We start from the raw sequence: 27,605 nt of genomic DNA, 5'->3' as shown, positions 1-27,605 counted from the left end.
TAGCATTGCCCGACTCCGCCTCAACCGCGCCCCACCTGGCAGTTTTGAAATTACGGGATTTTACAAAACAATCCCTGAGAATTCCCAAAAAACACATGATTTTCATTAAAGTTGCATTATACGAGTAAAGTCTGCGATGAATTCCATATCAATCCAAATGAACTAAAACAATTCCTACTATCCTCATCTGCGATCTTATGATAACTACGTTCATGTAAGAAATGTGCGTTCAAGCACACACACACACACACACACAAACTTTCGCATTTAAGGAGCGGCCCTACCGCTGCTTAAAAAACGGTGACGGTACGGAATCGCAGTGACGCACCGTATGCGCACCGTTTTTATCGCATGCTCTCCACACCGCTGCTTAAAATACGCAAACGGTGCAGAATCGCAGTGACGTGCCGTAAACGTCACGAGTTTGTTCGGTAAAGCCTGTACCCTTAGTGTAAGTTTTCGGTTACAAAATAAGTCTCGATCGCGTTCGCGTTAAAATCTCAATTTGTATGGAAACACGAATAGCGCCTCTAGCGGAACGTTTGCGATGTTCGTGTTTCCATACAAATTGAGATTTTAACGCGAACGTGATCGTTACGTATTTTGTAACCGAAAACTTACACTAAGGGTACTGACGTTTACGGCACGTCGTGTTACTGCGGTTACGTATTTTAAGCAGCGGTGTGGAGAGCATGCGATAAAAATGGTGCGCATACCATGCGTCACTGCGATTCCGTACCGTCGCTATGTGGTCGCCATTTTTTAAGCAGCGGTGTGGCCGTTTCTTTATGGGATTTTTATAGTAGGATTCGCCGTAGGATTGCCTTATGAATGCGAGTTTCAAAGACACACTAAGCCATATTATATGCTTTTTACTACACGCCAAAATTCTACTATTATTGACAATGATCAAACCGTCAAACTTATAAAAAAAAAACATCAGTCACAACGCAGTGTCAGTTGACGCAAAACATACCCGATATGAAATCAAAATAATGTTCTCGCCACCATCCCCTCCGGAAAAATGGTCGTAAATTATGGTCGGCTACGAGAAAGATGACATCCTCTCGCCGAATCAGAAGCTCATTGCTGGATGCGTGTCGGGCTGCGTTACCAGGTAAAACACAGGGCGGCAGCGGGCCGGGTTGCGTTACCAGGTAAAGCGCAACACAGGGCGCGAGCGGGTCGGGAGCGGGTCGAGTTGGGCCTGCAGCGGGCCTATTTACATGACTGTATATGAACAACTTCACACCGACGGCGGGCGCGGGGCGGGACGGGCGGAAGTCGGGTCGAGAGTGCGGCGGGCCTTATGTCGTAGCTGTATGTGAGTGTTCACACCGCTGGCGGGTGCAGGTCGGGTCGAAAGCGTGACGGGTCTATTTACGTGGCTGTATATGACATCACACCGACGACGGGCGCGGGACTGCGGGGCTACTCTGAAATTCCAAAATCGTAGTTCGTGTCGTTCCGTCCTTCTGACGCTTATACTATTTGAAACGAGAGTGAACGGGACCATACGATACGAATTCCAATTTTCGGAGTAGGCATCTGGTCGTGCGCAGGCGCTTAGGTTTGATGTTGTTCATATGTATACAGCCCACCGCACTCTCATGTATGCGGTGTGTTGAGTTAGTAATTGGTGCCGGTGACTGTACGAGATAACGCATAAGGGTAGAAAGAGATGGTTAATATGATTGCGACCGCCTATGTGTTAAACAGCGTGTGTGTGTGTGCACACATCATCTGGTGTTGCAGATGTTTATGGGCGGTGGTATTCTCTTACCATCAGGAGACCCACTTGCTCGCTTGCCTTCCTGTCGTATAAAAAAAAAAAAGTACGGCCGATTCCAAACATAAATATCCATTATTTCCCCTTCACTACCTTAAGGTGCTGATAAACTTACTCCACGCCGAAGTGCAAGCAATGCTGCTTCACGGCAGGATTAGCAAGCAAGATGGTGGAAGCAATCCAGGCGGACCTTGCACAAGGTCCTACCACTGCGAGAGTAGTGACAACGTCGATTCTTTAGAACTTATTACCTGCTAGAAAGCTCGCAACAGCTCGCGTTTTTTAGTTCAAATCTCGAGCTATCAAACACGCGCTGTTGCGAGCTTGCTAGCAGTAAATAAGTTCCCAAAATTCGACGATGTCATAAGCATAACCCTCCTCGGTCTCCCCCACTTCTAGCGTCTAAACTCGATTGAAATCCAGAGTCCATTTTTCTCCAGATTCATCACTCAGCCCCTGGACATCATCAAATTGAGGACCCAGCTCCAGAAGAAGCCCGCAACTGGCAACAGGAGATTCTTCCCGACCACCAGGGCCATCCTGAAGGAAGAAGGCGTCACGGCATTCTGGCATGGACATAACTTGGGACAGGTATTAGCATTTAATATCTTCAGTGTGGGACGTCCACCAATGGGTGTTCCCCCTTTCATAGACAGAACACAAAAAATGATTCATATAATATTTTGGGTCTTGTATTTTTAGTTCAAATATTATTTTCTAGTAATATTTACTTGAATGAAACATATTTAATAGAAAAACTGTTCAATGAATTTTATAATCTCATTTATTATTTATCAAACTTAATTGTAGAATTATATTTCAGCAAATATTGTTTGTTCGGTAAAATATATCATAATAGCTTAGAAATCGCTACCAGAAAAGTTGTTTAGGTTAGATTAGAACTGCGACCACATCAAAAACGAATTGCATGTATTTCTTGGTTATGTTTTGTATTAACTAAATAATAAAATATGCCAATAATGAATATTTGATTGGTTATTCTGTGATATAAATATCTGAACAAATTTTATATTTGTAACAAAATCAATGATTTAATTTTTTTCAATGTAAGTGTTATGCGTATTGATTATTCTATGTAACGATAATTATGAGAAAAAAATGTCTGTTAAACGAAATTCTGTTAAATGTTGTCTGTAAAACATCGTACAACCGTTCAATATATAGGCGTCCAGCCGCTCCGTGCAAACTTTGTCAGTTAGCGTAGACCCTTATTGGGTTATATTTCACCCGCTCATCTTAGAAATTCTTCCAGTTACACTCCATCCTGGCAGTCAGTAGTCAGTTCTACGTGTACGAATTGACTACGAAGTATGTGATGAACACCATTCATCCAGACAACAAGTAAGTTCACATCATCTAAATATACAGGGTGGAAAGTTGAGATGGGGCAGCAAGGGCAGCTACTAGATCCCTTGCTGCTACGCGAAAATGCTCTTAGGAGACCTTTACTAACTTTTACCTGTATGGAAAAAGTTTTCTTTGATTGTGTTTGTTCCAGTACTCAGTTGGTCTCAAAGAGTGTTTTAATCCTTTAAAAACTGGGACCGATTGGCATAAAAACAAGTCAAATCTGCCGATTTTTTCGCTGACTGTACATTTTATCAAAAAACTGTGAATGTCATTACTCAACAAGTTAGTAAAGGTCTCCTAAGAGCATTTTCGCGTAGGAGCAAGGGATCTAGTTAGCTGCCCTTGTTCATCATCATCATCATGTCAGCCGAAAGACGTCCACTGCTAGACATAGGCCTCCCCCAAGGCTCTCCACTCAGACCGGTCTTGTGCTTTCCGCATCCACCGCGATCCCGCGATCTTAACCAAGTCGTCGCTCCATCTTGTTGGAGGCCTACCGACAGCTCGTCTCCCGGCCCGCGGACGCCATTCGAGAACCTGCCCTTGTTGCCCCATCTCAACTTTCCAACCTGTATATCACCTGTACCTGTATACCTGTATTGCGTAATGGTTGTCCGTCGCGAAAAGTCGAACCTCATTTAAGGTGCCCCGACATGCAGTCGCTCGTCGCTCGGTTGCAGCGATAAATCTGGTCACGTGATCCCATTTTGAAGGTGATTTTGAATTTCCCGCGACTCGCAAAAAGTAGCGTCAAGTCGCCGCGTCGAGCAGCAGCGACAAGATGGCTTCTTGCAGGAATGATCTTGGTCTTGGAAGCTGATTGCTTAATCTCATTTAGTAGCAGTCGTGGCAGTGGTACAAATAGGTAAAAGAATTTGGAGTGAATGAAAAAATAACAGTGTTTTTGCCGAAATTGAAGGTTTTTTTTCAGCTATAAAGCTCATCATTTTCAGCTTTATATCGCTATAGTCAAGTGACCAGATTTGACACTGGAAATGAGCGTCGAGCGATTTAATGCGGCCGCGGCCTTAGGATACGATGGCACACGAAATGTCAATCAATCGGAAAACTACTTAGATAAAATAGTGACAATAATTATGTTGAATTATATATATAATAATAATAATAATAATAATTTAACGTTTATTTCAGGCTCTAGTCCCATATACTTCGTGTTATATGCTTAATATTAATTTTAATAACATGTTATGTTTACCATTTTAATTATTATTATTCCATCCCAGCCCATATATACGTCTCACTACTGGGCAAAGGCCTCCTCTCAGAACAAGAGGGCTTTAATGAAATGATAATGATTATTATGATTATGTATTGATTGCGATTTTAATTTTAAATTTTAATTAAATAGTATGAGTTTTAAAAAAAAATATCATTATTAAAAATTATGTGTTAAGAAGAATACCAGTATTTTAAAGAATCGTCGGCTTTCATTGAATGGCTTCTTTCTTTTACATTTAGAGGCAAAATAAATACGCAAACCACTAAAGAATGCAAATTAGATGAGTCTTTGGTAAAAAAAAAAACATTTTTAACACAAGCTTTTTGCTGACTGTACTATTTGTCGACTTTACTTGCATTGCCACCCAAACTACATTTGCATACAAAATTTCAAGTCGATGCCACTAACCGTTGAAGAGTTCCGTCCTGCGGAGACGATCCTGGCCGGACAAGGATGTCACTACCAGATTATTATACTGTCACACAATTTACATAAGTATGCCAAATTTCAAGTCAATCCAAGTTGGTTGAATTTAACTTGCAAGATTTGACTACAGACAGACAACGGGACAGATGAAATAAATAAAAGCTTGTAAAAGAGCGGTCCCTGGTAAACCATTAGCTGTTTATTGGTCGATGCAACACTTTGCTCAAACTTTTTTTACAGGAGTATCGATAGCGCAACCGGCAAATTTACAAAAACCGCTGACATTACCGTAGACTGCTTCAACTTTGCCCTCTGGCCCCAACATTGCCTTCTTCGATTTAGAGTCGATAACTTAGCACTCTTATAGGTTTTAAACTTTTATCTACACGGGAATTATTATTACGGGGAGGATAAAAGTTTAAAAACCTGGAAGGGTGCTAGTTATCGACTCCAAATAGAATCAGGCAATGTTGGGGCCAGAGGGCAAAGTTGAAGCAGTTTACGGTACCATATCAAAGTTCAATATCTCATAACCATTTATTTTTCAGTTAAATTCCCAATGGGTCCACTTGGATCAGTATTATGATGTAAAAACTTTTCTTTCAAATAATTTATAACATTTGCATGCTAGTATTTGTTTTTTATCATAAATAATACTTATAGCAGAATAAGTTCCGAACAGTAGGTAAGATATAATTATAAACCATCTTTTTGACTGTATTATTCTGTGCAAATAAAGAAGTTTGAAGTTTGAAGTTTGGGAACTACCTATGGCACAAGTCTTCCTGTTCTGAGAGGAGGCCTGTACCACAGAATATCTAATAATTCTACCGCCTGTACTTTGCTGTGGCTCATATACAGTCTGAGATGATGATGAAACCCTTTATTTCAAGCAACAAATACCAAACAGACTAATATGAAGAAAAATATGAACTTAGTTATTCAAAATTTCAAAAATAAGTACCACAGACTCCTAATTTGACGCAATAAGGCCGTAGTAACATATTTTTGAGTGGTTCGAATACATATGTACTTATTTTTGCCCTTGACTGTACAAGGGCCTAACTGTTCTTTTTTTCAATTTTGAGCTGCGTTAATCGGTCTATAAACTGTAAATATTTTAATGGTGAATTAAAAAAAAAAAATTTTATTATTTTTTCTAGTTATTATTGAAGTAAAAAAGCCTAACTAGGTGCAATTTTAACGTAAAAGCACTATTATTAAATATATTGACCCGGATAACTCACGTCTTAAATCGAGTTTAGCTCGACATGTTTCGGGCTAATCCGTAGCCATTCGTCTTCGGAGCAACGCGACTCAGCGGCTGCTGCAACACGCGCCCGGAACATGTCGAGCTAAACTCGATTTAAGACGTGAGTTATCCGGGTCAATATATTTAATATGAGTGAGTGTCGCGGTAGTTTCATGTTTAAAAACTTGTGCTATTACTTATTCTGTGGTAGAAGGGCTAAACGCACGGGAATAGGGGTCACGTCTAGGTGACGTCAGTTTCATTGGTATAACGATAATTATAACATATATTTAAGTTGAAATTGAAAAAAATCTTTATAGATAATTAAAATATTATTTTTTTAATAATAAGTCGTGGTATAATGGCATGCTTGTAATTCAAAATGTCTGGTTTTTCTAATAGTATAAAAACAAAAACAGAAAAATCTTTTTATTGTCTTAAGTCATAACATAACACTAACCATAGCAAGTCTTAATACTAATTATCCTATGTTAAGCGTTACTTGTGTTTTGTAACTTTATAAACCAAGAGCTAAAGTGCCGACAAACTGCTCTGTAGTTTGGCACAACAAATGTAAATTAAAAATGTAACTCTTAGCAGAAATAAACTTTTTCTATCTATCTATCTTTCTAATAATTATAATTCTTTATATTATAGCATCCCTTGTGAAAGAATGGTTTTTATAAATACTCAAGACAATAGAAATAGTCTTCATTAAATTAAATGTATTCAGGTAAAAAGAAAACGATTTTTTTTTATTTTACCGATGAAACGTTCTAACGTCCTGATTTATTACCTTTAACGATTTCAATATGAGATAAGCCACGAAGGAATTGCTTTAAAACTGTCACAATTCCTAACTTTTTTTGTAGGTACCTACTCTTTAAAGTCATACTTGTAATAAGTGACCCAGGACACGTTACCATGGCAACCAGCTACACTATAAACTTTAATGACCCATTTAACTGAATATTCCAGAGGCTTCTTCCTATTCTTCTGTGGGATATTCGCCGGCTGCTGCAGTGCGACGTTGGTCATTCCTATAGAGGTGATCAGGGTGCGCCAGATGTTGGTCAAGGCACAGTACGGGGGGATACTGTCGGGGGCGCGGCGTGTGTACGCAAGCGGGGGCATACTGGCATTCTACGAGGGCCTGGGGGCTTCGCTGTTGCAAGTAAGACATCTGTTTGATTTACAATGTCCTTCGGTGTGAATGGAAAATCGTCCACTTGAATCGACCATTTTGAATTTGGACCAAAACCAAAAGCTTTTGTATTATAAAATTTATTTTTGTTGTAAATTAATTCAACCCAAATGGAATATTGTCCATTATAAAGTATGAGCAAAATGAAATAAGCAATAAATGAATGTTGTCTGTACTCGTATCAACTAATAACTTGATACGTAGGATCAAAACAAATGATTTCGGGTGGAAGATATTTATAATTCGTCATATTTCCGAGTGTACGTAAGTACAAGTGGTCGTTTTTTTTTCGGCGTACCTACATTCAATTTTACCATGGGACAAGATTTAATTTTCGACTATATTCCAGATGGCCGATTTTCCTTGTTGATGCACCTATTTCAAATTGTCATTTTTCTGCTTTTTGCTTTTTGTTTTTTTTTTTAATTACCCTCTCCATCTCTTCCGTGGATGTCGTAAGAGGCGACAAAGGATATAAGGTTAAGGTCGTAGGCGACAGGCTAGCAACTTGTCACTATTGTACCGTTTTTGTCAAACTTTAAACCTAAAATTGCTAAAAGTGGCTCCGAAGCGGTAACGTTTCGTGTGCTCTGCCTACCCCATTTGGGAATACAGGCGTGATGTTTGTGTGTGTGTGTGTGTGTGTGTGTGTGTGTGTGTGTGTGTATTTTTCTGCTTTGACGTATAATTTCGAGTTGTCCATTTTCCATTTGCACTAAATGACAGTAAATCATCTGTTTCACTCATAAACTTAATATTACTAGGTTTCACCAGCAGCACCCTGGCGCGTAACTTTCAAAATTCAGTTTAAACAACCATTTTAAAATAAAAGTTATTTGATTTAAATTGTGTTATAAAAAGAAATTATTCGTAAAAAATCGCCTACCCGCTTTTGGATTTTCTTTTTGTATGCTACCCTCTCTTAACTAGAATAGTCAAATAATAATAATATTTCATATGTAAACGGTTTTGATCATTTGAGAAATAAATATTTTGTTAAACCTCACCTTATAATAGGCATAATTTAATGCATATTATGCAAATTTACATAAGATTACTACTAACCTAGTAAGTGTACCCTAAAACGCAAAATTTTGAGCGATAAAATGACAATGAGACGCTTAATTTCAAACTCGAGTAAATCCACTCTACTCTCTTAGATAGGAGAGTAGGTATATTTACTTTATTTGCATTTTGTTTTGATACCAAAATCGTAAAATTCTTAAAATTTGACTTATTTCAGTTTTTTTTTTTTTTTTTGTTAGCCATTTTCTATGTCCCACTGCTGGGCAAAGGCCTCTCGGATTTCCAACTTCCCCTGTCGGCAGCTAAGTTTTGCCAGTCGTTTCTGAATGCGTCCAAGTCGTCCCGCCACCTCCGTCTCGGTCTGCCGCGCCTCCGTTGACCATCTAGGGGCGCCCACTGGGTCGTAACCAGTGCCCAATTGCCCATATCTCCGAGTGCATGCGGCAGATATGGCCAGCCCAGCCCCACTTCAGCCTGGTGGTTTTTCTCCCGACACCTGCTATGCACGTTTGAAGATATTTGAAGCTAAATAAAATAATAAATAAATATCACGGGACAATTCACACCAATTGACCTAGTCCCAAAGTAAGCTTAGCAAAGCTTGTGTTATGGGTACTAAGCAACGGATAAATGTAATTATATAGATAGATACATACTTAAATACATAGTAAACACCCAAGACCCGAGAACAAACATTCGTATTTCTCATACAAATATCTGCCCCGACACGGGAATCGAACCCGGGACCTCAAGCTTCGTAGTCAGGTTCTCTGACCACTAGGCCATCTGGTCGTCTAAAACAACTCTATATCAATAGTTACTTATTTTGATGACGATTTTCATGTTGATGATTCTCCCGCAGATGGGCCCGTCGTGCGGCATATCCTTCGGCGTGTTCAAGTTCGTCCAGCCCCTGATCCTGGAGTACGTCGCCCCGAAGTGCCAAGGCGAGCATTGCGTGCACTCCACCTCCGGGAACGTCTATAAGTAAGGAAATTAAGATTGGTATTTGGGAATCTTTTTGTATTTTTTATTTCAATTCCAAATTTTTTACTTTTACGGTCATCCCGTAAAACCTAAATTGAAAATACAAACTGAAATATAGATGCACAGAAAAACCAGAAAAATAACACCAGCACTGAGAATCGAACCCAGGTCCTCGGCATTCCGTGCCGTGTGCTATACCGCTACACCACCGCTGGACAACGGTACAGACACGAATTTCCCCTATGCACCACATGTCTCAGCTTGTTTGTTTCTTATTTAGCCACTTAAGCAGTGACGCTAGCGACATCTATACCGTAGCCCTCATCGAGAAACTTTCGGCATTCCATTGGACCTAACCGCTCACCCGGACAAGAGATATCGTTATTAAGCAATCAAATTAAGATAGGTTTTTTGGAATCTTTTTGTATTTTTTGTTTTTGTATTTTTTTAGTTTCTGCAAGCCCTCTCATTACGAGAGGAGGCCTGTGCCCTGCAGTAGGACGTATATAGGCTGGGATGATGATGATGACTACTAGCATGCTTGGGAGACGGGTCTAACTATACTTACATTGTCATCTAATATTAGTATGGATGGTCAGATGCAGATAGATGCGTCGGACTCGTGGAGTAGCATCGCTTTTTAGTAGTATGTTTCCTTTAGCCATATCCGTGTCCCCAATCTAAAGATGTATTGTTTGATTTTAGATAAGCTGGCCTTCGTACTTATACAGTCCAGACTGTATGTAAATTGACAAGATTTCATATTTCTAAGACTATAATTTGATTCGTTCTCTGTATTCTGTTTGGAAAGAGAAAAACGCTGATATTTTTAAAATTTCACTACAACTATTTATTAATTTATTACAATTTTTTTAAGATGTGCTTATTCTAAAAGGCCAAACTCCAAAAGTACCACACAATAGATCCATTACTTTTGTCTAGTCTCTTAAAAAAAAGACCACGTAAATCTGACGTAGACGTTGCATAGAGACGTTGTCAAAATGATGACAGCTCCTTTTTCTGGTGAAATGGGCAAAGGAAACATATATATTCTGTGGCAGTATTGGAAAATTCAGACATATTTTTTCAATTTTTGTATTTTTTTAATTATGGAGAAATCAATTATGATGAATATTTTCCCATGTTCAGGAGGCAAAACTCTTTCGATTCCTGTAGTAATTTACAGGTGTTAAAAAAATGAAATCTTGTCAATTGTGTTGACAGGCCGGAGTACGTCCTTCTGGCTAGCACCGCCGCCGGCTCGCTCGCCGGGTTCCTCGCCAAAACATTCACGTACCCGTTCGATCTGGCGAAGCGGCGACTCCAAATCTCAGTAGGTATTTAATATTTGTATACTTATTTGCTCTAAGCTCGGATTTTTAAACCATGGAAAAAACGTAAACAGAAGTGTTGCCGTTATCAAAAAACATTCGCAGAATTCAAGATATTTAGTCTTGCTTGCCAGAAATCGACTTCCCATTAAAAAATTGTATTTCTTAATCGAGATAAAATATTTTAATTTACTGATGAATTTCTTTATTTTGGCATTTGCACTTTGATATATTAATTTACAAAGAGAATACTGTTTTCGTATGCATAATTTATTTATTGTCCTGGTATTACACCCGGGCTTTTAAGCTGTGGGCCGCTTGACGCGAGACGTCACTCAATGCACTTTCGAGACTGAATTCGTAATCGTTTTCCAGTGACTCTTGTTCTGTTATTTTTTTTACTGTCCACATTGGTGTTATATTTTGATTGTAGTTATTTTGTTAATTGTTAGGGTTTCCTTTGTTGTTCTTTCATTGTTGTATGAAAGGATGGACTCCAGTCCGAGTACTTCTAGGTCAAAAGACGACTTTTATAAGTTGTCTCCCGTAAAAACAACTCATCATCATCATCATCCCAGCCTATATACGTCCCACTGCTGGGCAAAGGCCTCCTCTCAGAACAAGAGGGCTTGGTCCATAGTTCCCACGTGGGCCCAGTGCGGATTGGGAACTTCGCACGCACCGTTGAATCGCTTCGTGCAGGTGCACCGGAAAGCTCGTGGTAAATTTCAAATGTAATTCCGCGCATGAATTTCGAAAAACTCAGAGGTGCGAGCCGGGGTTCGAACCCACGACCTTGAGGTTGAGAGGCGATAGGTCAAACCACTAGACCACCACGGCTAAAAACAACTATTTTACCGAAAATAGACAAAACATGGTAACAACAGAACTTTATATAATATTTCTAGCGGGGCCATACCTTTAAATCCCCTGAAAAGTCACTTTGACAATGACGAAACTTTGTTTACATTTTTTCCGTGAAATTAGAAATCCGGCTTTAGTTTAGTAGGTAGTATTTGTTTATAGGTACACTTCCATAGAAACGTAGCGACGTTCTGAAACCTATGAGGTGTCAATTACTGGTCACATTATACTAAAACTGATTCTGGCCACCTATACATAGAATTCATTTTAGTATAAGGTAGCCAGTAATTGCTGATTTACCCTATCTCAGTAGGTATTTAATATTTGTATACTGACTAGTTTAGTTTGTATAAAGTATTTATTCATGAAGGTGCACTTCCATGGAAACGTAGCGGTCTGAAACCGGCTAAGGTTGCGTTCTCACCAATGATGTGCGAGGATGTTGTTGCAAGGATTGTGTTTTTATGAACCAAAACAAACGCCTTATATACCTAGAAGCCGTGGTGGCCGAGTGGTTTGACCTATCGCCTCTCAAGCAGAGGATCGTGGGTTCAAACCCCGGCTCGCACCTCTGAGTTTTTCAAAACTCATGTGCGGAATCACATTTGAAATTTACCACGAGCTTTACGGTGAAGGAAAACATCGTGAGGAAACCTGCACAAACCTGCGAAGCAATTCAATGGTGTGTGTGAAGTTCCCAATCCGCACTGGGCCCGCGTGGGAAGTACTGCCCAAGCCCTCTTATTCTGAGGGGAGGCCTGTGCCCTGCAGTGGGACGTATATTTGACGACCAGATGGCCTAGTGGTTAGAGAACCTGACTACGAAGCTTGAGGTCCCGGGTTCGATTCCCGTGTCGGGGCAGATATTTGTATGAAAAATACGAATGTTTGTTCTCGGGTCTTGGGTGTTTAATATGTATTTAAGTATGTATCTATATCTATATAATTATATTTATCCGTTGCTTAGTACCCATAACACAAGCTTTGCTAAGTTTACTTTGGGACTAGGTCAATTGGTGAATGAAATGAATGTGTGAATTGTCCCGTGATTGTCCCGTGTATATAGGCTGGGATGATGATGATGATGATGATTTACCTATCCTCGCACAGCACGTCATCACGTATCATCATCATGTCAGCCGAAACACGTCCGCTGCTGGACATAGGCCTCCCCCAAGTCTCCCCACTCAGACCGGTCTTGTGCTTTCCGCATCCACCGCGATCCCGCGACCTTAACCAGGTCGTCGGCTTGAAATTTGGTATGCAGTCAGCAAAAAAAGATTGTATTAAAAAAGATATTTTTATGTTTAGGTTTTTAGTATAAGGTCGCCAGTTAGTAGTGGCCAATAATTTGACGATTTACCCTAATGATCGTTAGTGATACATTGCGTGCTAATTAAAGGAAAAATCTTTTTTTTTTAGTATTATATGAAAGTTTGTTTATTAGGACCATTACTAAAAAAGTCAAAGTCAAAGTCAAAATATCTTTATTCAGTTTAGGCTATAACAAGCACTTATGAATGTCAAAAAAAAATCTACCACCGGTTCGGATAAACCTCTGCTGAGAAGAATCCGGCAAGAAACTCAACGAGGTATATATTTTTTTTAAAACAGATTTACAATATTATTAAATGATATGTATACTACTAAGTATCCTTAATTATAACAAAAATACAAGTATTATTAAGTGAGTTAGTAGTATGCCGGGTCAAAGAAACTAAATTGCATGCCAGGATGGAACCTTTGTACTACTAGATTACAATTGACATTCCATACATCCGCCAAAGAAACAACTAATTTGATTATAAAAAAAGGTCGCACCCTGGTACACGGTTCAATTTCCTCCAGTTTGATTCCTGGGCCACCATGGAACCTTATCATAGTAAATCATTTTGTTTCGATGATGACGTTAAATGTCATTACAACACGGTTCTGTAGTGTGTAGTTGCATATTGGCATTCCATAGGTAATTTATTGAATCAGGCGTTACTTTGCGGAGGTCCATATCAATGAACTAAAAGAATTAACAACTGGTAGCATGGTGTACGGTGTGTCACTCTGAAGATGAGCTCTGGTTGAGTTCGAAACGCGTCAGTGTAGTGTGGTGGTGGTGATAGATGGTTTTGTGTGATTTGTGTGTGTTCTTACAGTGTGGAGGTGGAGGAACTGCATGAACACGCATATTTTTCATAAGCTTAGCTATCGTAAGGTCGCGGGTGAGCAAGGAAATTCTTTTAGTTCATTCCATAGGTATATCTGCCAAAGAAATCATAACGAAATGCCAAAGAAAGCAATAAAACTAAAGGAAGCAAATATACATTACAAAATAACAATTTTCCGCAGACAACCGACGTTTTATCCTTCCGCACACCGGCCATAACTTATAAAGCTAGTGCGAGATCCGTGATCCGAGATACGCGAGAGTGCGAGAACAAATCGTCAGGTGACAAAAGTCACTAACCACCAAATACCTACTTACAACAAATGTCGTATCTCAGTATGAAATGACTATCTTTTAAGGGTTCCGTAGGCAAAATGGCAAAAACGGCCTCGCCGGCAAAGAGTAGTATAATATACGGGGAAAAGAGAGCCCTCTCTCGTCTCATTCATGCAGACGATTTTGAAGCGCCGTCTGCATTTCGTAACTAGTACCATTGATGTATATATCCATCCATACGTATAGCTATTAATAGTCACAGGTATTCTTTTACTTTACTGGATTTGCTTCCCAGCTCAAACCACATAAAAACTAAAAACAGGGCTGCAAAGAGAAGTGAGACCGCTTGAATTCAGTCTTCTTAAGTTTAAACCAGCCTCAATTTTCCGTTTGCAGCACTGTCTTTACTTTTTATGTGGTCTGAGCACGAGTTTCGATTGCAACGTAGCCATCTTGTTCCTTGTTGAGCGCGAATAGACGCCTGGCCTGACATAGAGGGTTGCTACACAAAAAATATTTGTAACGACTGAGCGGATACAATTATGTGACTTTTATATTAGAAATTACAATACGATTGTCAATTTCGAAAATAAAGTTCATTTTTGCGGTAATTATCAACGACAAAATATTTTTTAATAAATAAAATTTTGTGATCTCAAGCTTTCAGTGACATCTATCTGAAACAAACGACAACAATCTGTTTTATTTTAGGTTAGATAAAGGAGATGGCGGCGCTATCGACATGAATTAGTACGGTATAGGCGACTGTCCCCCCCCCCCCCTGCTCGCCGGTTTCGCCAAGTCTGTCTGTCTGTCTGTCCGTCCACGGCTTTGCTCAGGGACTATCAGTGCTAGAAAGCTGTAATTTTGCACGAATGTATATGTACGTAAACTATGCCGACAAAATGGTACAATAAAAAATTCAAAAAAAAAATTATATAGTACCTACCTCCTATTCCGCAGAAAATTTAAAATAAGTACAAGAAAAAAAATTGAAAATCCAGTCAGGCTAAATTGTGTCAAAATTTGCAAGTGTAAAAAAAAATTAAAATAACAACATAAATATAAACACATCCTACGAACTCCTATAGGTAAACTGTAAACTTATGTTTACAGAACTTTATTTCTCAAAGAAATTTTACATAATTTTCCCTTATTGAGAAAATGCACATACAGGATACTGTATGTTCGGTGCTCGCTGATTTATAAAAAAAAATGCGGTTTAAAAAAATAAGGTGGGATCCTGTACTATGATATAACCAGCTGTTACGTAAATGGTTATAGTGCGTCCAAACCATTTCTGCACAGTAATTCTGATTTGAAACTTGTGTTAGACTCTAGCTAAACTAGATATACAGTGCCATATTGGCTTTCACTCTTAAGGTCTCTACCTACCACACCGTATCATGACATGACCGTAATGAAAGCTATCGCGTATGAATTCGCCGCTAGAGGCGCTAGTGTAGCGTGAGGTCTCCGAAATGTCAAATAAAATCTCATAGTTTTTGGGTGAGCTACGCGGGTTTATCTATAATTAGAATAATTTTGTGAATATTTTGCAATACCTGAAATTAATTATGGCAAATATGCGTTCCGGGGCAATGAATGTCTGTGTTTTGAGACAGTTTTGTCTTTCCGAACTTTCCGAACAAAACGGGGACTATGCAACACTGTGGCATGCTCGATATTTTTATGATACGGTTTTAAGGTGTATTAAATATGATTTAAATCTAAACTTTGTTTTCACACCCGTAATAACAGACTTTGAAAGCCATACTGAAAAACCTCACGCAACAGTGCGCCATCTAGTGAGACAAAAAACGATAGCCCTCATTAGTGTTGGTAAAGACTCAAGTTTTTGAAGTCAACATTTTGAGAACTCGACTCATATTTGCGGGACTTTGAACTTAAAAGACTTCAGTCCTAATCCTAAGTAAAAGTCCAGTCCAGTCCAGTCCTAATCCTAAAGTTCCTATCAAATATTTAATTTTTTTATCCCGTGGGGATATCGGGATAAAAAGTAGCTTATGTTCTATTCCATATGTCCATCTATCTACATATCAAATTTCATTTAAATCCGTCCAGCCGTTTTAGCGTGAATGAGTAACAAACATACAGACACAGCAACAGCAACAAAGTTTCGCATATTAGTAGGATTACTACATTGAAGCCCTGTTCAATGTCAACCTTAACCCTTTACCAGGCGAAGGGATATATTCCTCCCACATCTTATATCGGTTACCGTAGTCAGGTTTTAACTCCAAACCTCCTACAAAATATTTTGTCGATCCCTGAAAATAGTATTTTATTATCTTCATTCACAACACGCTTCTAAATCGCGTAATATATCTTTGGCAGCCGTTTAGATTCACTTGAACTCTAATTTCAGTAAACTACGGAGAAATTGGAACACTTTCCTTAATTTTTATGAAACAGGAGTACATAGATCAATTACCAATAATTAACAATTTTTTGATATTTTATAGATTTTGAGTGTTGAAAGGTAATGTAATCTTAAACATTGCTATATATTCATGTATTTTTGTGTATGACCAAAATTAGGATGTGGGTTGACATTATCCCATGGCCTTATTATAGTTTGACTGTGCGGGAGCTATTCTTCCCATGGCCCGGTAAATTGTCTTGTCGTGTCATAAAAACTCGCGTAAGTAATAAAACTGTTTTTGTGTTCAACCTAGAGCGAATTCATGTACCTAGCTGTAAAGTCTCCTTTTAAAGACTGTCCCTGAAGAATAAGATGTGGGAGGAATAATATCCCTTCGCCTGATCAAGAATATAATAAGACAAAATCGAGTATGACAGTTAATTACTTAGACAGGCGATGGGATAACCGTAACCCACATTTTTATTTCTGGTTTAAAGAAACATCGCCGACTTTCGTAAATACATTTTTTACAAGGCGTTAAATACGGTTGTAACAGTATATAAAGTACGTATGAAGACACGCTAGTTCTAAGGGGCCTGGTAAAGGGTTAATATTGGACGTATAATACCTCGGTGCTCGCTGGGCCACAGCTACCTTGACCTATGTCCAACGGCACCTTGAACCCCCCCCCCTCCTTCCACCCCTTAATCCCTGCCCTGATTCCCACAAAGGGAGTGCTCAAAGGGAGAAAGGTGCTTCTCTTTTTCCAATTCAGATTTCTGATACAAACGTCCTACGGAACAAGTAACAAAAGTTCAACTGAATTGATAACCATTTTTTAAGTCGGTTAATATGACAAGGCCGTACCCAGCTGCTGACCCAGGAAGGCAAGTCATATATTTTTTTAGGACGCATCGCACAAGTCGTGGTGGCCGAATGGTTTGACCTATGGCCTCTCAAGCAGAGGATCGTGGGTTCAAGCCCCGGCTCGCACTCTGATTTTTTCGAAATTCATTGTGCGTAGTTAATTATATTTCAAATTTATCATGGGCTTTACGGTGTAGGTAAACATCGTGAGGAAACCTGCACAAACCTGTGAAGCAATTCAATGGTGTGTGTGAAGTTCCCAATCCGCACTGGGCCCGCGTGGGAACTACGACCCAAGCCCACTCATTCTGTGGCCAGCAGTGGGACGTGCTCGTATATAGACTAAGATGATGATGATGATGATGATGATGATGATGATGGTACTACAAGCTGAACAGACAGAACAGACATCCCGTGGGAATATCGGAGTAAAAAATTGCATATGTATTATTCCAAATGACCAGCTATCTACATACCAAGTTTCATTCGAATCCGTCCAGCCGTTTTAGCGTTAAGGAGTGACAATGATAAACATACACACATACAAACTTTCGCATTTATCCTATTTGTTACAAAACAAACAAATTTAAATTTAATTTAAACAAATTTGAACCAAATAAATTTATTTGTATTATTTATTATTACTAATATATTATTCTTGTATCTCAAAGTTTGTCAATTGTGTTTTGTTTCTTTTCAAACTAAAACTCCCAACATTTATTGATATATAAAAAAACACAGTGTAGGTATCACAACAAAAATACAGTAAAAACATGAATAGGAAAAGAGAGAGAAATTAGAGACTTTCTTAATTAGAGATTTTATTTTGCACAATAAAGAGTTTACATTACATATGTACAGTCACCAGCATTAATATCTGCCACAGCGGAGCGTGCAAAAATATCTGACACGTCCTTCCGGCCCTAGAAATAGAATCGTAGGGCGACACGGGGCTTATGTAGCTGGGAGGATATTGTATCTAAGCCGTCAGTACGCTTAGTGTATTTTCCCGTTCACAAAATACGTCTCGATCGCGTTAAAATCTCAATTTGTCAATCATGGACAGCGCCTCTAGCGGAAAGTTTAAATAAATAAAATAAATAAATATCATGGGACACTTGACACCAATTGACCTAGTCCCAAACTAAGCAAAGCTTGTACCTACTATGGATACTAGGCAACGGATAAACATACTTATATAGATAAATACATACTTAAATACATATTAAACATCCAAGACCCGAGAACAAACATTCGTGTTATTCACACAAACTACTTTTGTGAGTGTAGGGTTTGCGCAACAACTTTTGTGAGTGTAGGTTTGCTACGTAAACTATTTCGTCTGCGTATCGTAATGAAAACGGGTGACGTCGCCGCACCGTGGACATGTGGCGGCTACGTATCGACCCGCCCGGGTCTATTATCAGATATTTAAGCACGCTTGTTGTGTCAGATATTGGTGCTGGTGACTGTACATGCATATGTAGGAAGACACAAGAGTCAACACGTATTATAGAAGTTTTACAAATGAACCGTGGACTGTATTCAAATTGAACTTAACAGAAGCATGATAAACGTTTTTACAAAATACGATAAATTTATTAAATCAGGCGTCACTGGGTCCATATGAATGAACTAAAACAATTACTTTGCTCACCCGACCTTATGATAGCTGCGTTTACGCAAAAAATGTGTGTTCATGCAGTTCCTCCACCTCCACACTGTAACACACAAAAATCACACAAACCACCACTACACACATACATAACATCTGTTAGCATGGTGAACGATGTTGCTCTGAAGATATTAATGCCGAAACACGTCAGAATAGTGAGGTGATGATAGATGAGTTTATGTAATTTGTGAGTGCTCTTACAGTGTGGAGGTGGAGGAGCTGCATGAACACACATTTGTTGCATAAACATAGCTATCAAAGGCCGCGAGTGAGCAAAGTAATTGTTAGTTTCTTTAAATATGATAAACAAGCTGTTACCTATGCAATTTTCCGGGATAAAAACTATCCTATGTCCTTCCCCGGGACTCAAAACTATCTGTATACTTAATTTCATCTAAATCGGTTCAGCGGTTTAGACGTGCTTGAGTGGCATTGTGACAAACATCCAAACGACCAAACATGTTCGGAAACTTTCACATTAAATTTGTAATATTTGTAAGGTTTATCCGGAATACTCCCGCGCGATGTAAATCTCTGTAAATCCTCCCTTTCATTCGATACGTACTTGGTCCTGCTTTTAGCGCAGTTTGCTTTGAACTCCGATCCAGTATGCGGAAACGGTTATCAACCACAACTACGTGTACCTACTTGATTGTGTAAATAGCAGGGATGTTACGGAAGTCCGATTCCGTTTCCGTTAAGTCGGAATTTCCGTTTGATATTAAACATCAACATTATAAAAAGCCGTGGTGGCCTAGTGGTTTGACCTATCGCCTCTCAAGCAGAGGCTCGTGGGTTCAAACCCCGGCTCGCACCTCTGAGCTTTCGAAATTCATGTGCGGAATTACATTTGAAATTTACCACGAGCTTTGCGGTGAAGGAAAACATCGTGAGGAGACCTGCACAAATCTGCGAAGCAATTTGGTGTGTGTGAAGTTCCCGATCCGCACTGGGCCCGCGTGGGAACTATGGGCCGAGCCCTCTTGTACTGAGAGGAGGCCTGTGCCCAGCAGTGGGACGTATATAGGCTGGGATGATGATTAAACATCCGTTTTGGTTCCGGTTCCGTTACTTTTGAAATTGAAGTTATATCGGATGTCGATGCTTAACGCGGCGACTGGACATGAGTGGCGTACATCAAAAACAAACAGAAGGCTAAATTATGTAAAGTTTCTGTCACTCGCGATGACAATCTAATGACAGTTTTTGTATGCGGAGACCATTGATTGTGATCGCGAGTGTCAGAAATGCTACGCAATAGACCCTCAGGCTTTGTAGACCTACCCTAAACATTTCGTCCACCTACCAGTCAGGCTCCGATTCTGGTTCCGGTTCCGTTTTCGGTTCCGATTCCGTTTCTGGTTCCGATAAACTAAATTGAAAACATCTGGTTCCGCTTGCGGTTCCGATAAAACCACATCCGTTACATCCCTAGTAAATAAAAGCAACGCTTTTTAGAATTCCTTTATAGATCTGTTCACTCACGAAGGCTCGCCCCTACACAGCTAAGTATGAATGTGCACGAGTAAACCTCGTAATTACACGTTGTCTTAGTCTTAGTGTGCGTGACTGACGGCATGCTTGCGACTGAGGACACGTTCGAGCTACGCACACGTAGACTTGTCGTACGGATACGTTTAAAACTACAAAATATAAAATGTGGAGGAGCACGCCTACGTGAGTGAACAGATCTGTACCATAAAAGGAAAAACGGAACCGGAAAAGTCTAGACTAGACTAGACACCTGTCAAGACCCACGGGAACGCGTGGAGGCATCGAGTTGTAATTAAAACTATACTCAGGTATACAGTCCCCTAAAGCTGTGAAAAATCAAACTTAAGTCAACGCTCAAAAGATACAGTCATTAAAAAAAAGGAGTTCCCATACCGTTGTTTTTTTTAATATTATTAAGTATAGAAACTATTTTGTTGACGACAAACAAAGTTTAATCTAGTCCTGCCACACCAATGCTTATTTCATAAATTTGACCGGTATGCGTATGTTGACCACCAGCATTATAAAAAAATCTTGAAATAATCTACATTAAACTACGGTTGTCTGCTGGAATATTTCTAATTATTTTTAAAAACACTGTACGTTGAAGGAAGTTACACTCCTTTCAAATTTACATTTATAAGTTTTTTAGGGGCTGTTTCACCATCCATTGATTAGCTTTAACCGCCGGTTAAATGTGACGCCGTCTCCGTCTACTCGAGCAAAACAAATAGAGACGGCATCACACCTAACCGCCAGTTAACACTAATCAATGGTTGGTGAAACATCCCCTAAATGATGGGAAATAAATGGGGAATATGCATGACATTGTGCAGGACAAACGAGAGTTAAATACATGTCTCGATTTGAATGCCGTGATTTTTCCTACCGTATAATTTGATTCACGAATGTTACCACACCACTGTGTTACCTGGTAACGTAAATTTTGATTACCCGGTGTTACCTGGTAACGTAAACAGCTTGTGCAAATGGCCGCCATCTTTTGTAATAGCCAATCAGGTACATTTATTCTCAACGCTGGCTCGTTAAGTGCATACCGTGGTTAAACCGCGGCACGAATAACGTCTGGATTCGTAAATTCGCAAGTTCATCCCACTAATAAAAAATGCGAAAGTTTCTAAGTCTGTTTGTTTGTTACCTCTTCACGTGTAAACCACTGAACCGATTTAGATGAAATTCAGTATGTATACATAGAATAATTTTTAATCCCAGAAAATTGCATAGTTAGAATAGCGATAAATGAATTCTTCGCAGACGGTATCGCGGGCAACGGGCTAGTAAACTGTAATAAAATGCTCACTAATTAGGTACCAATACGAAACTGATCAGTTCTCGCTTACTAAGCTAGTGTAACATCTATGTATAGACATGTTTCCTACATTAAAACGGCGCACAAATTTTGTTCACAGCGCGGTTTTGTGAATGTATCACTATAGTGTGTTGACGTCCGTGACAGGGGTTGTGTCAACTTAATGTTGATGATGATGCGCCGCGCGTTCTGTTCCAAGCAGCCAGTCTAGTGCCGTATAATAATGTCAATGGTAACATGCATATTCCCTATTGCAGAGCCATGTAGAAGATCCCAGCGTGAAAGTGCCTAAGACCTCGAAAGACCTAGTTCGGTGCCACAACCTCTTCGACTGTCTGCGTCTCACTCTAAAGAAGGAGGGATTCCTTGGCCTCTATAGAGGATGGAAGGTCACAGTGTACAAAGCCCAAATGACCAGTGTAATAGCTTTCAGTACTTACGAAATGATATGTCACGCGCTAAGGGACCATTTGATACCGAAAATACCGTAATTTTGATACTCTTGTTTCTCATAAAATGTCGAGTTTGACAATAATTGTCTGTTATTTTTTAAAGGAAGTATTGTCATAGCAATTGGATAGATTCCTGGATAAAAAAAACTGTTTAGTTCGTCAATTAGATTTTCGTAGTATATTGGATGCGTATCTTTCGTCTAAGTTCGAGAAGGCAGTCCGTGACGTTACTCCTTGTTAAAAAGTGTACGTGTGTGTTACGTCACACGGAACTTTAACCGGCTATATGTCCATATTTTTTTTGTTTCATCGATAAAAGAAAAAATACCAGTCCGATATTTTTTCTAAATCTAACTGACGGAATAAATGTATAGTTATTTTTAGGAATCTAGCTTGTTGTCTTAGTAAGTCAAAGTTATTGAACTTGGATTATATAGCTTCGTGCATGAAAAGGATGGTACGTTACGGCCGTGCCGCTTTTTTGCTCGACTTAGCGAGGGGAGGCACTACCCCCCTCGCTATGCCCTCGTATTATGTAAATGACTAACAAGGGGAAAATTTATTGGGTTTCAAAGGGGTCAAAGTTTAAGTTTACTTATGTTTTATAACAAGCAATCAAGTAGTTTTAGAAAAATACTCAGTTTGAATTACATCGCTTAAGTTGAAGCGCACCCGCTCAGAATAAAGTTTTCGAAATGGATTTTAATTTGAAACTAATACAGTATAGAGGTAGTATAGACCGAAGTCAAAACTGCACTATGATAGCTTTACATTGCGTCAAATGATCTTTACGCAGCATATGGAACTCACTACTCTGAGACAGCATAAATTCTGCTGCGTCAAAATCGCGAAAACTTAACGTGACATTCCAAATAATACATACCGACCGGCGTCAAAAACGCACCGTACTTGACATGCCAGTGTGTCGCCGCGTCAGCGCCTTATTTTAATTTTCACTTCCGTGGATCCTCAAAAGTGTAAATTGCTTTAATCTAAGATGGTGCGAAGTCGCTCTATTGGATAAACTTCGGACTGTAAATATAAATATTAGTACTTAATTGAATAAAACATTGTAAACGTGGGATCTTTTATTTTTCTCGTACTGTTAAAGGCATAATGTAAAGAATAACTGTATCCTGCAGAAAATTTGCATTTTCCTAAGTTTTGAACATGAAACTACCGTGAGACTCACTCATAGTAAATTATATTGTAACGGATAACTCACGTCTTAAACCGAGTTTAGCTCGACATAGCCCTTCTCCTCAGGAGCACGCGACTCGGCAGCTGCCGCAATACGCGCACTACGCGCTGCCGCTCTGCTCGCGCGACACACGCGCCCCCTGAGAAGAAGAGCTACGAAATAGCCCGAAACATGTCGAGCTAAGACGTGAGCTATCCGTTACAATAACATTTAACATAATTCCTAAGTTATATGAAATAAATTTTAAATCGATTCAGTTCTCTTCTCCAAATATTATCATCTACAAACACAAAAATACACAAAGCTTATAATCTTTACTATATTATTTAATCTAGATAATATATATCTGTACGCTTCAATCTGTTATAAATTACAGTGCCACAAATTTATCTGCGCTGGTGATTAATCTAGAACTAAGGCGGTAACCATTTCGAAAATACAAACTGAGACATGGATGCACAGAAAAACCAGAAAAAGAGACCAGCGCTGGGAATCAGCAGTGGAATGGACAAGCAGCAGTGGTGTAGTGGTGTCCAGCAGTGGTGTAGGGGTTATAGCATGCAGCGCGGATTGCTGAGGACCTGGGTTCGATTCCCAGCGCTGGTCTCTTTTTCTGGTTTTTCTGTGCATCCATGTCTCAGTTTGTATTTTCGATATGGTTTCACGGGATACCCGTAAAAGTAACAAATTTGGAGTTGAAATAAAAAATACAAAAAGACTCCAAAAAAATCAATCATAATGCGGTAACCATTTTCAATTTCAATTTACCGCAATACTAAGTTTACTAGTAGGTTTGCTTTTGCCTGCTCAAGTAAGTTTACGGCACGAAACCCTGGACTAACTGCTAAGAATGACATGCTGCATTTACCCAGTTCCCCGTACATAACCTTCTTACATAACCAGCACTGGAAGGGGGCAAATATTCCCTACCTCAAAGAGTATCGGTAATATAACTTGATCACTTTTACATTTAATTTAAATTCCGGAAAATTAGGTACGATGACGAGCGAAGCGAGGAGTATTAGGTACAATTGTGACAATAAAGCGCGAGCTGATCGAACGAAGCATCAAGACCTAATTAAGTTAGGAAATTATTTGGTCCTTACCCAGTGCTGGTTACGTAAGTGGTTATGTATGTACGAGGAACACGGGATACTGTCAAGATAACGTAGCTGAAAGCGTACTTGCTTTTAGTGCAGGTGTATTAAAAAAAACATAGTTTATAAGCATTATGATTAACAATGAGATCAACTTATTGCCGACACCACTAGAGGCGCTGCCAATTTATCCGCAATAATTAAAAATAATGATTATGAAAAAAAGCCTTGATGGCCAATTGGTCTCACCTATGGCTTCGAGAAGAGGATCGTTGGTTTAAATCCAGACCTTTGAGTTTTTCGGAATTCATGTGTAAAATTGCAATTGAAATTTAGCGTTAAAGTTAAGGCAAGCATCGTGAGGAAATCTGCACATCCTGCAAAGAATTTCAATGGTGTATTTGAAGTTCCCAATCCACCCATACCCAATAGGCTTGCGTGGGAACTACGGCCCAAGTCCTCTCATTCTGAGAGGAGATTTGTGCCCAGTCATCCCAGCCTATATACGTCCCACTGCTGGGCACAGGCTTTCTCTCAGAATGAGAGGGCTCGGGCCGTAGTTCCCACGCGGGCCCAGTGCGGATTAAGAACTTCACACACACCATTGAACTGCTTCGCAGGGTTGTGCAGGTTCCCTCACGATGTTTTCCTTCACCTTAAAGCTCGTGGTAAATTTTTAAAAAACTATCCGATCCGATCCGATCTTCTTGAGAGGCCATAGGTCATACCACACGGCCACCACCTTGTGCCCAGTAGTAAGATGTATTTAATTTGGTAGAAAACGTCAAAACCCGGCTAAGGCACTTGTCTCACCGCCAGCGAGGAAACGATTGGCTATCGACTATTTTCTCGCTCAAGAAACGAACAAAAGATATAAGATCCTGTGTGAGTAAAAGAGACACATATATTAAAAGTTGATCGCTGGCTGTTCACACTGTCGGCGAGAACTCGCTCTTACATCTTTTGTCGCAGCGACAAGAGCTATAAAACTCGCTGAGCTATAGATACTCGCTCAGCGATGTCAGCTTGGCGGCCGCCCCGCACGAGCGAGTCGAGTGGAGCGAGTAATCGCCCGTCGCACGCGAATACTCGCTTACAGCCGAGCGACAAAACTACACTCGCTTCTCGCTGCTCTCCCACTCGTTTCTAGTTACTCGCTTCTCGCTCATCGTCGGCGGTGGGACAAGTGCCTAAGACCAGGGTTTGGCCGCTTTCTTACATAAGGTAAGTGCAGATAAGAAAGATAGCTCCTGGTACTCAAATCCTATTTCTTAGCAGTCCACTTCATTAGAAGCGAAGTGCCCTAAAGGTAAACGTCCACTTGTCGGTATCGTACGCATCGGACGCATCGCACGCAACGGATCGTAGTATTCTTTGTATAGAAACTCATATAAGTGCGTCCACCTGTCCGCATCGTGAGCATCGCACATTTCTATACAAAGCAACAAATCCGATACGTCCGAAGCGTAAGATGCGGATCAGTGGACGCCTACCTTAAATATTAACCTCTCATCACTGCCACGAAACAAATGAACCGACGTGCTCTGTACGCCACAGAAAAACCAGCGGCAAATCAACTTGATTTTGAATTCCATTGCAGAAGGATTAATTAGATTTGATTAGATCCCCGTGGCGTGTGAGGCATTCCATTGGCTGTCACTAGATGGTTCTGGCGCTCAAGAGGTTCACACTCCACGCCTGGTCGTGTGGTGGTGAAAGAGACAGGAAATGACTCCTGCGCTCCTAAATATATTTAATAAAAAACCACTTTGCGACGATGTTCCGGTTCAGTTTGACCCAACCGTCAACCTCGCAACCTAAAAATATGATTCCATTCCATTGTTTTGATCTCTTTCAGTCACACAAAGAGGACCACAAGGCCCCCCCACCCCCCTCCGCGAGGGACCTTATCAGGTGTCACAATCTGTTGGAGTGTCTTATAATGACTGCGAAAAAGGAAGGTATCTTCGGCCTGTACAGAGGATGGACTATCACCTCCTACGAGCATAACATCAGATCCGGTTGCCTGTTTGCCACATATGAACTAATATGCTACGCCCTCAGAGAGAAGAAGGCGTATCATCCGTAACAGTTTTTATTTCATCAGTCATTAAGAAATACGATTAGCAATTCGTTATTCACTGGCCACCTTACACGCTTGCTTAATATACTAAAACCAGCCAAGAGCGTTTCGGACACGCCCAAAAGGGTTCCGTAGCCATTACAAAAAAAGTAATATTTTTCTAAGGATTTGGTATTTTATGAGGAATCCTCCAAGTTTAGGTATATTTTATAACTTATTTTATACTAATAATTCTCAAGCAAACTTAACCGTTATAGTTTTCCTTGTAAGTTTGATATATTTACTACCATCCTGATTTTTTTTAATTTTTCCATCCACCAGTTTAGATTTTAGAGGGGGGGGGGTAGACGCACGATTTTAATGAAAGTTTGTTCTTTAAAGTTGAATATTTCGCAAACATATCACTGAATTGAAAAATGATCTTAGCAACCCCGTAATGGTTTTAAAAGTTCTATCTAACGATACCCCACACTTTTGCCAGCATCTTTAATATTTATATCCGTGCAAAGTCCCTGAGCAAAGCCGCGGACGGACAGACAGACAGACAGACATGGCGAAACTATAAGGATTCCGTTTTTGCCATTTTGGCTTCGGAACCCTAAAAATGAACTATGTTTATAGGTTACTAGAATTCAGTTTTAGTGTAAGGTGGCCAGTTATTGAACGGTGGCCAGTAATTGTCGATTTGCCCTACTTAGGTCACGCTGCTGCGTTATTAGAGTTGCGTCAAAATCGCATAAGTCATGACGTTCTTGTAGACAGATTGGTGTCAAAAACGCATAAAGTTGGGACGTTCTTCTATACGCAATGATACCGCCCGGTGTCGAAAATGCGTAAAGTTTGAACGTTCGAAGACACACCGACTGGCGTCAAAAACGCATCACTGTGTAACTATCGCGTTTTCGAAATTTACGGCAGCAAACATTATTGCGGTGTTCATTTTCCATCACACTTCGTTGATTTCCGGCAATAGATGAATGTTGAAACGTTTGTGCGTAAAGACACAACCCATATTTTAAACCAATGTACTTATTATGAATATTGTAATAGGCCATGAACTATAAATAATCATATTTGTAGTAGATAATTATTA

General features: G+C 39.8%; 1 protein-coding gene across 4 annotated transcripts; it reads left to right on the top strand.

The window, feature by feature from the left end:
* Positions 1–955: 955 nt before the first annotated feature.
* LOC141437946 (mitochondrial thiamine pyrophosphate carrier-like) lies at positions 956–27,014 on the top strand. Of its 4 annotated transcripts, none has more exons than XM_074101559.1 (7): positions 956–1,117; positions 2,230–2,380; positions 3,063–3,151; positions 7,057–7,252; positions 9,171–9,295; positions 10,520–10,628; positions 26,288–27,014. In XM_074101559.1, exons 1-7 carry the CDS (start codon positions 1,038–1,040, stop codon positions 26,516–26,518), a joined length of 981 nt encoding a protein of 326 aa, XP_073957660.1. In that variant the 5' UTR covers positions 956–1,037; the 3' UTR covers positions 26,519–27,014. The 4 variants fall into 4 exon arrangements, with proteins under 4 accessions (XP_073957660.1, XP_073957668.1, XP_073957652.1 ...); XM_074101567.1 differs by having other exon boundaries at positions 10,520–10,632; positions 26,288–26,522; XM_074101551.1 differs by lacking the exon at positions 26,288–27,014 and adding an exon at positions 21,937–23,215.
* The last annotated feature ends 591 nt before the right edge of the window (positions 27,015–27,605 follow it).

The sequence above is a fragment of the Choristoneura fumiferana genome, chromosome Z (assembly GCF_025370935.1).
Source record: "Choristoneura fumiferana chromosome Z, NRCan_CFum_1, whole genome shotgun sequence".
NCBI classification, from domain to species: domain Eukaryota; kingdom Metazoa; phylum Arthropoda; class Insecta; order Lepidoptera; family Tortricidae; genus Choristoneura; species Choristoneura fumiferana.
Note: the sequence above shows the minus strand (reverse complement) of the source record. Positions and strands in the feature narration are given on the sequence as shown.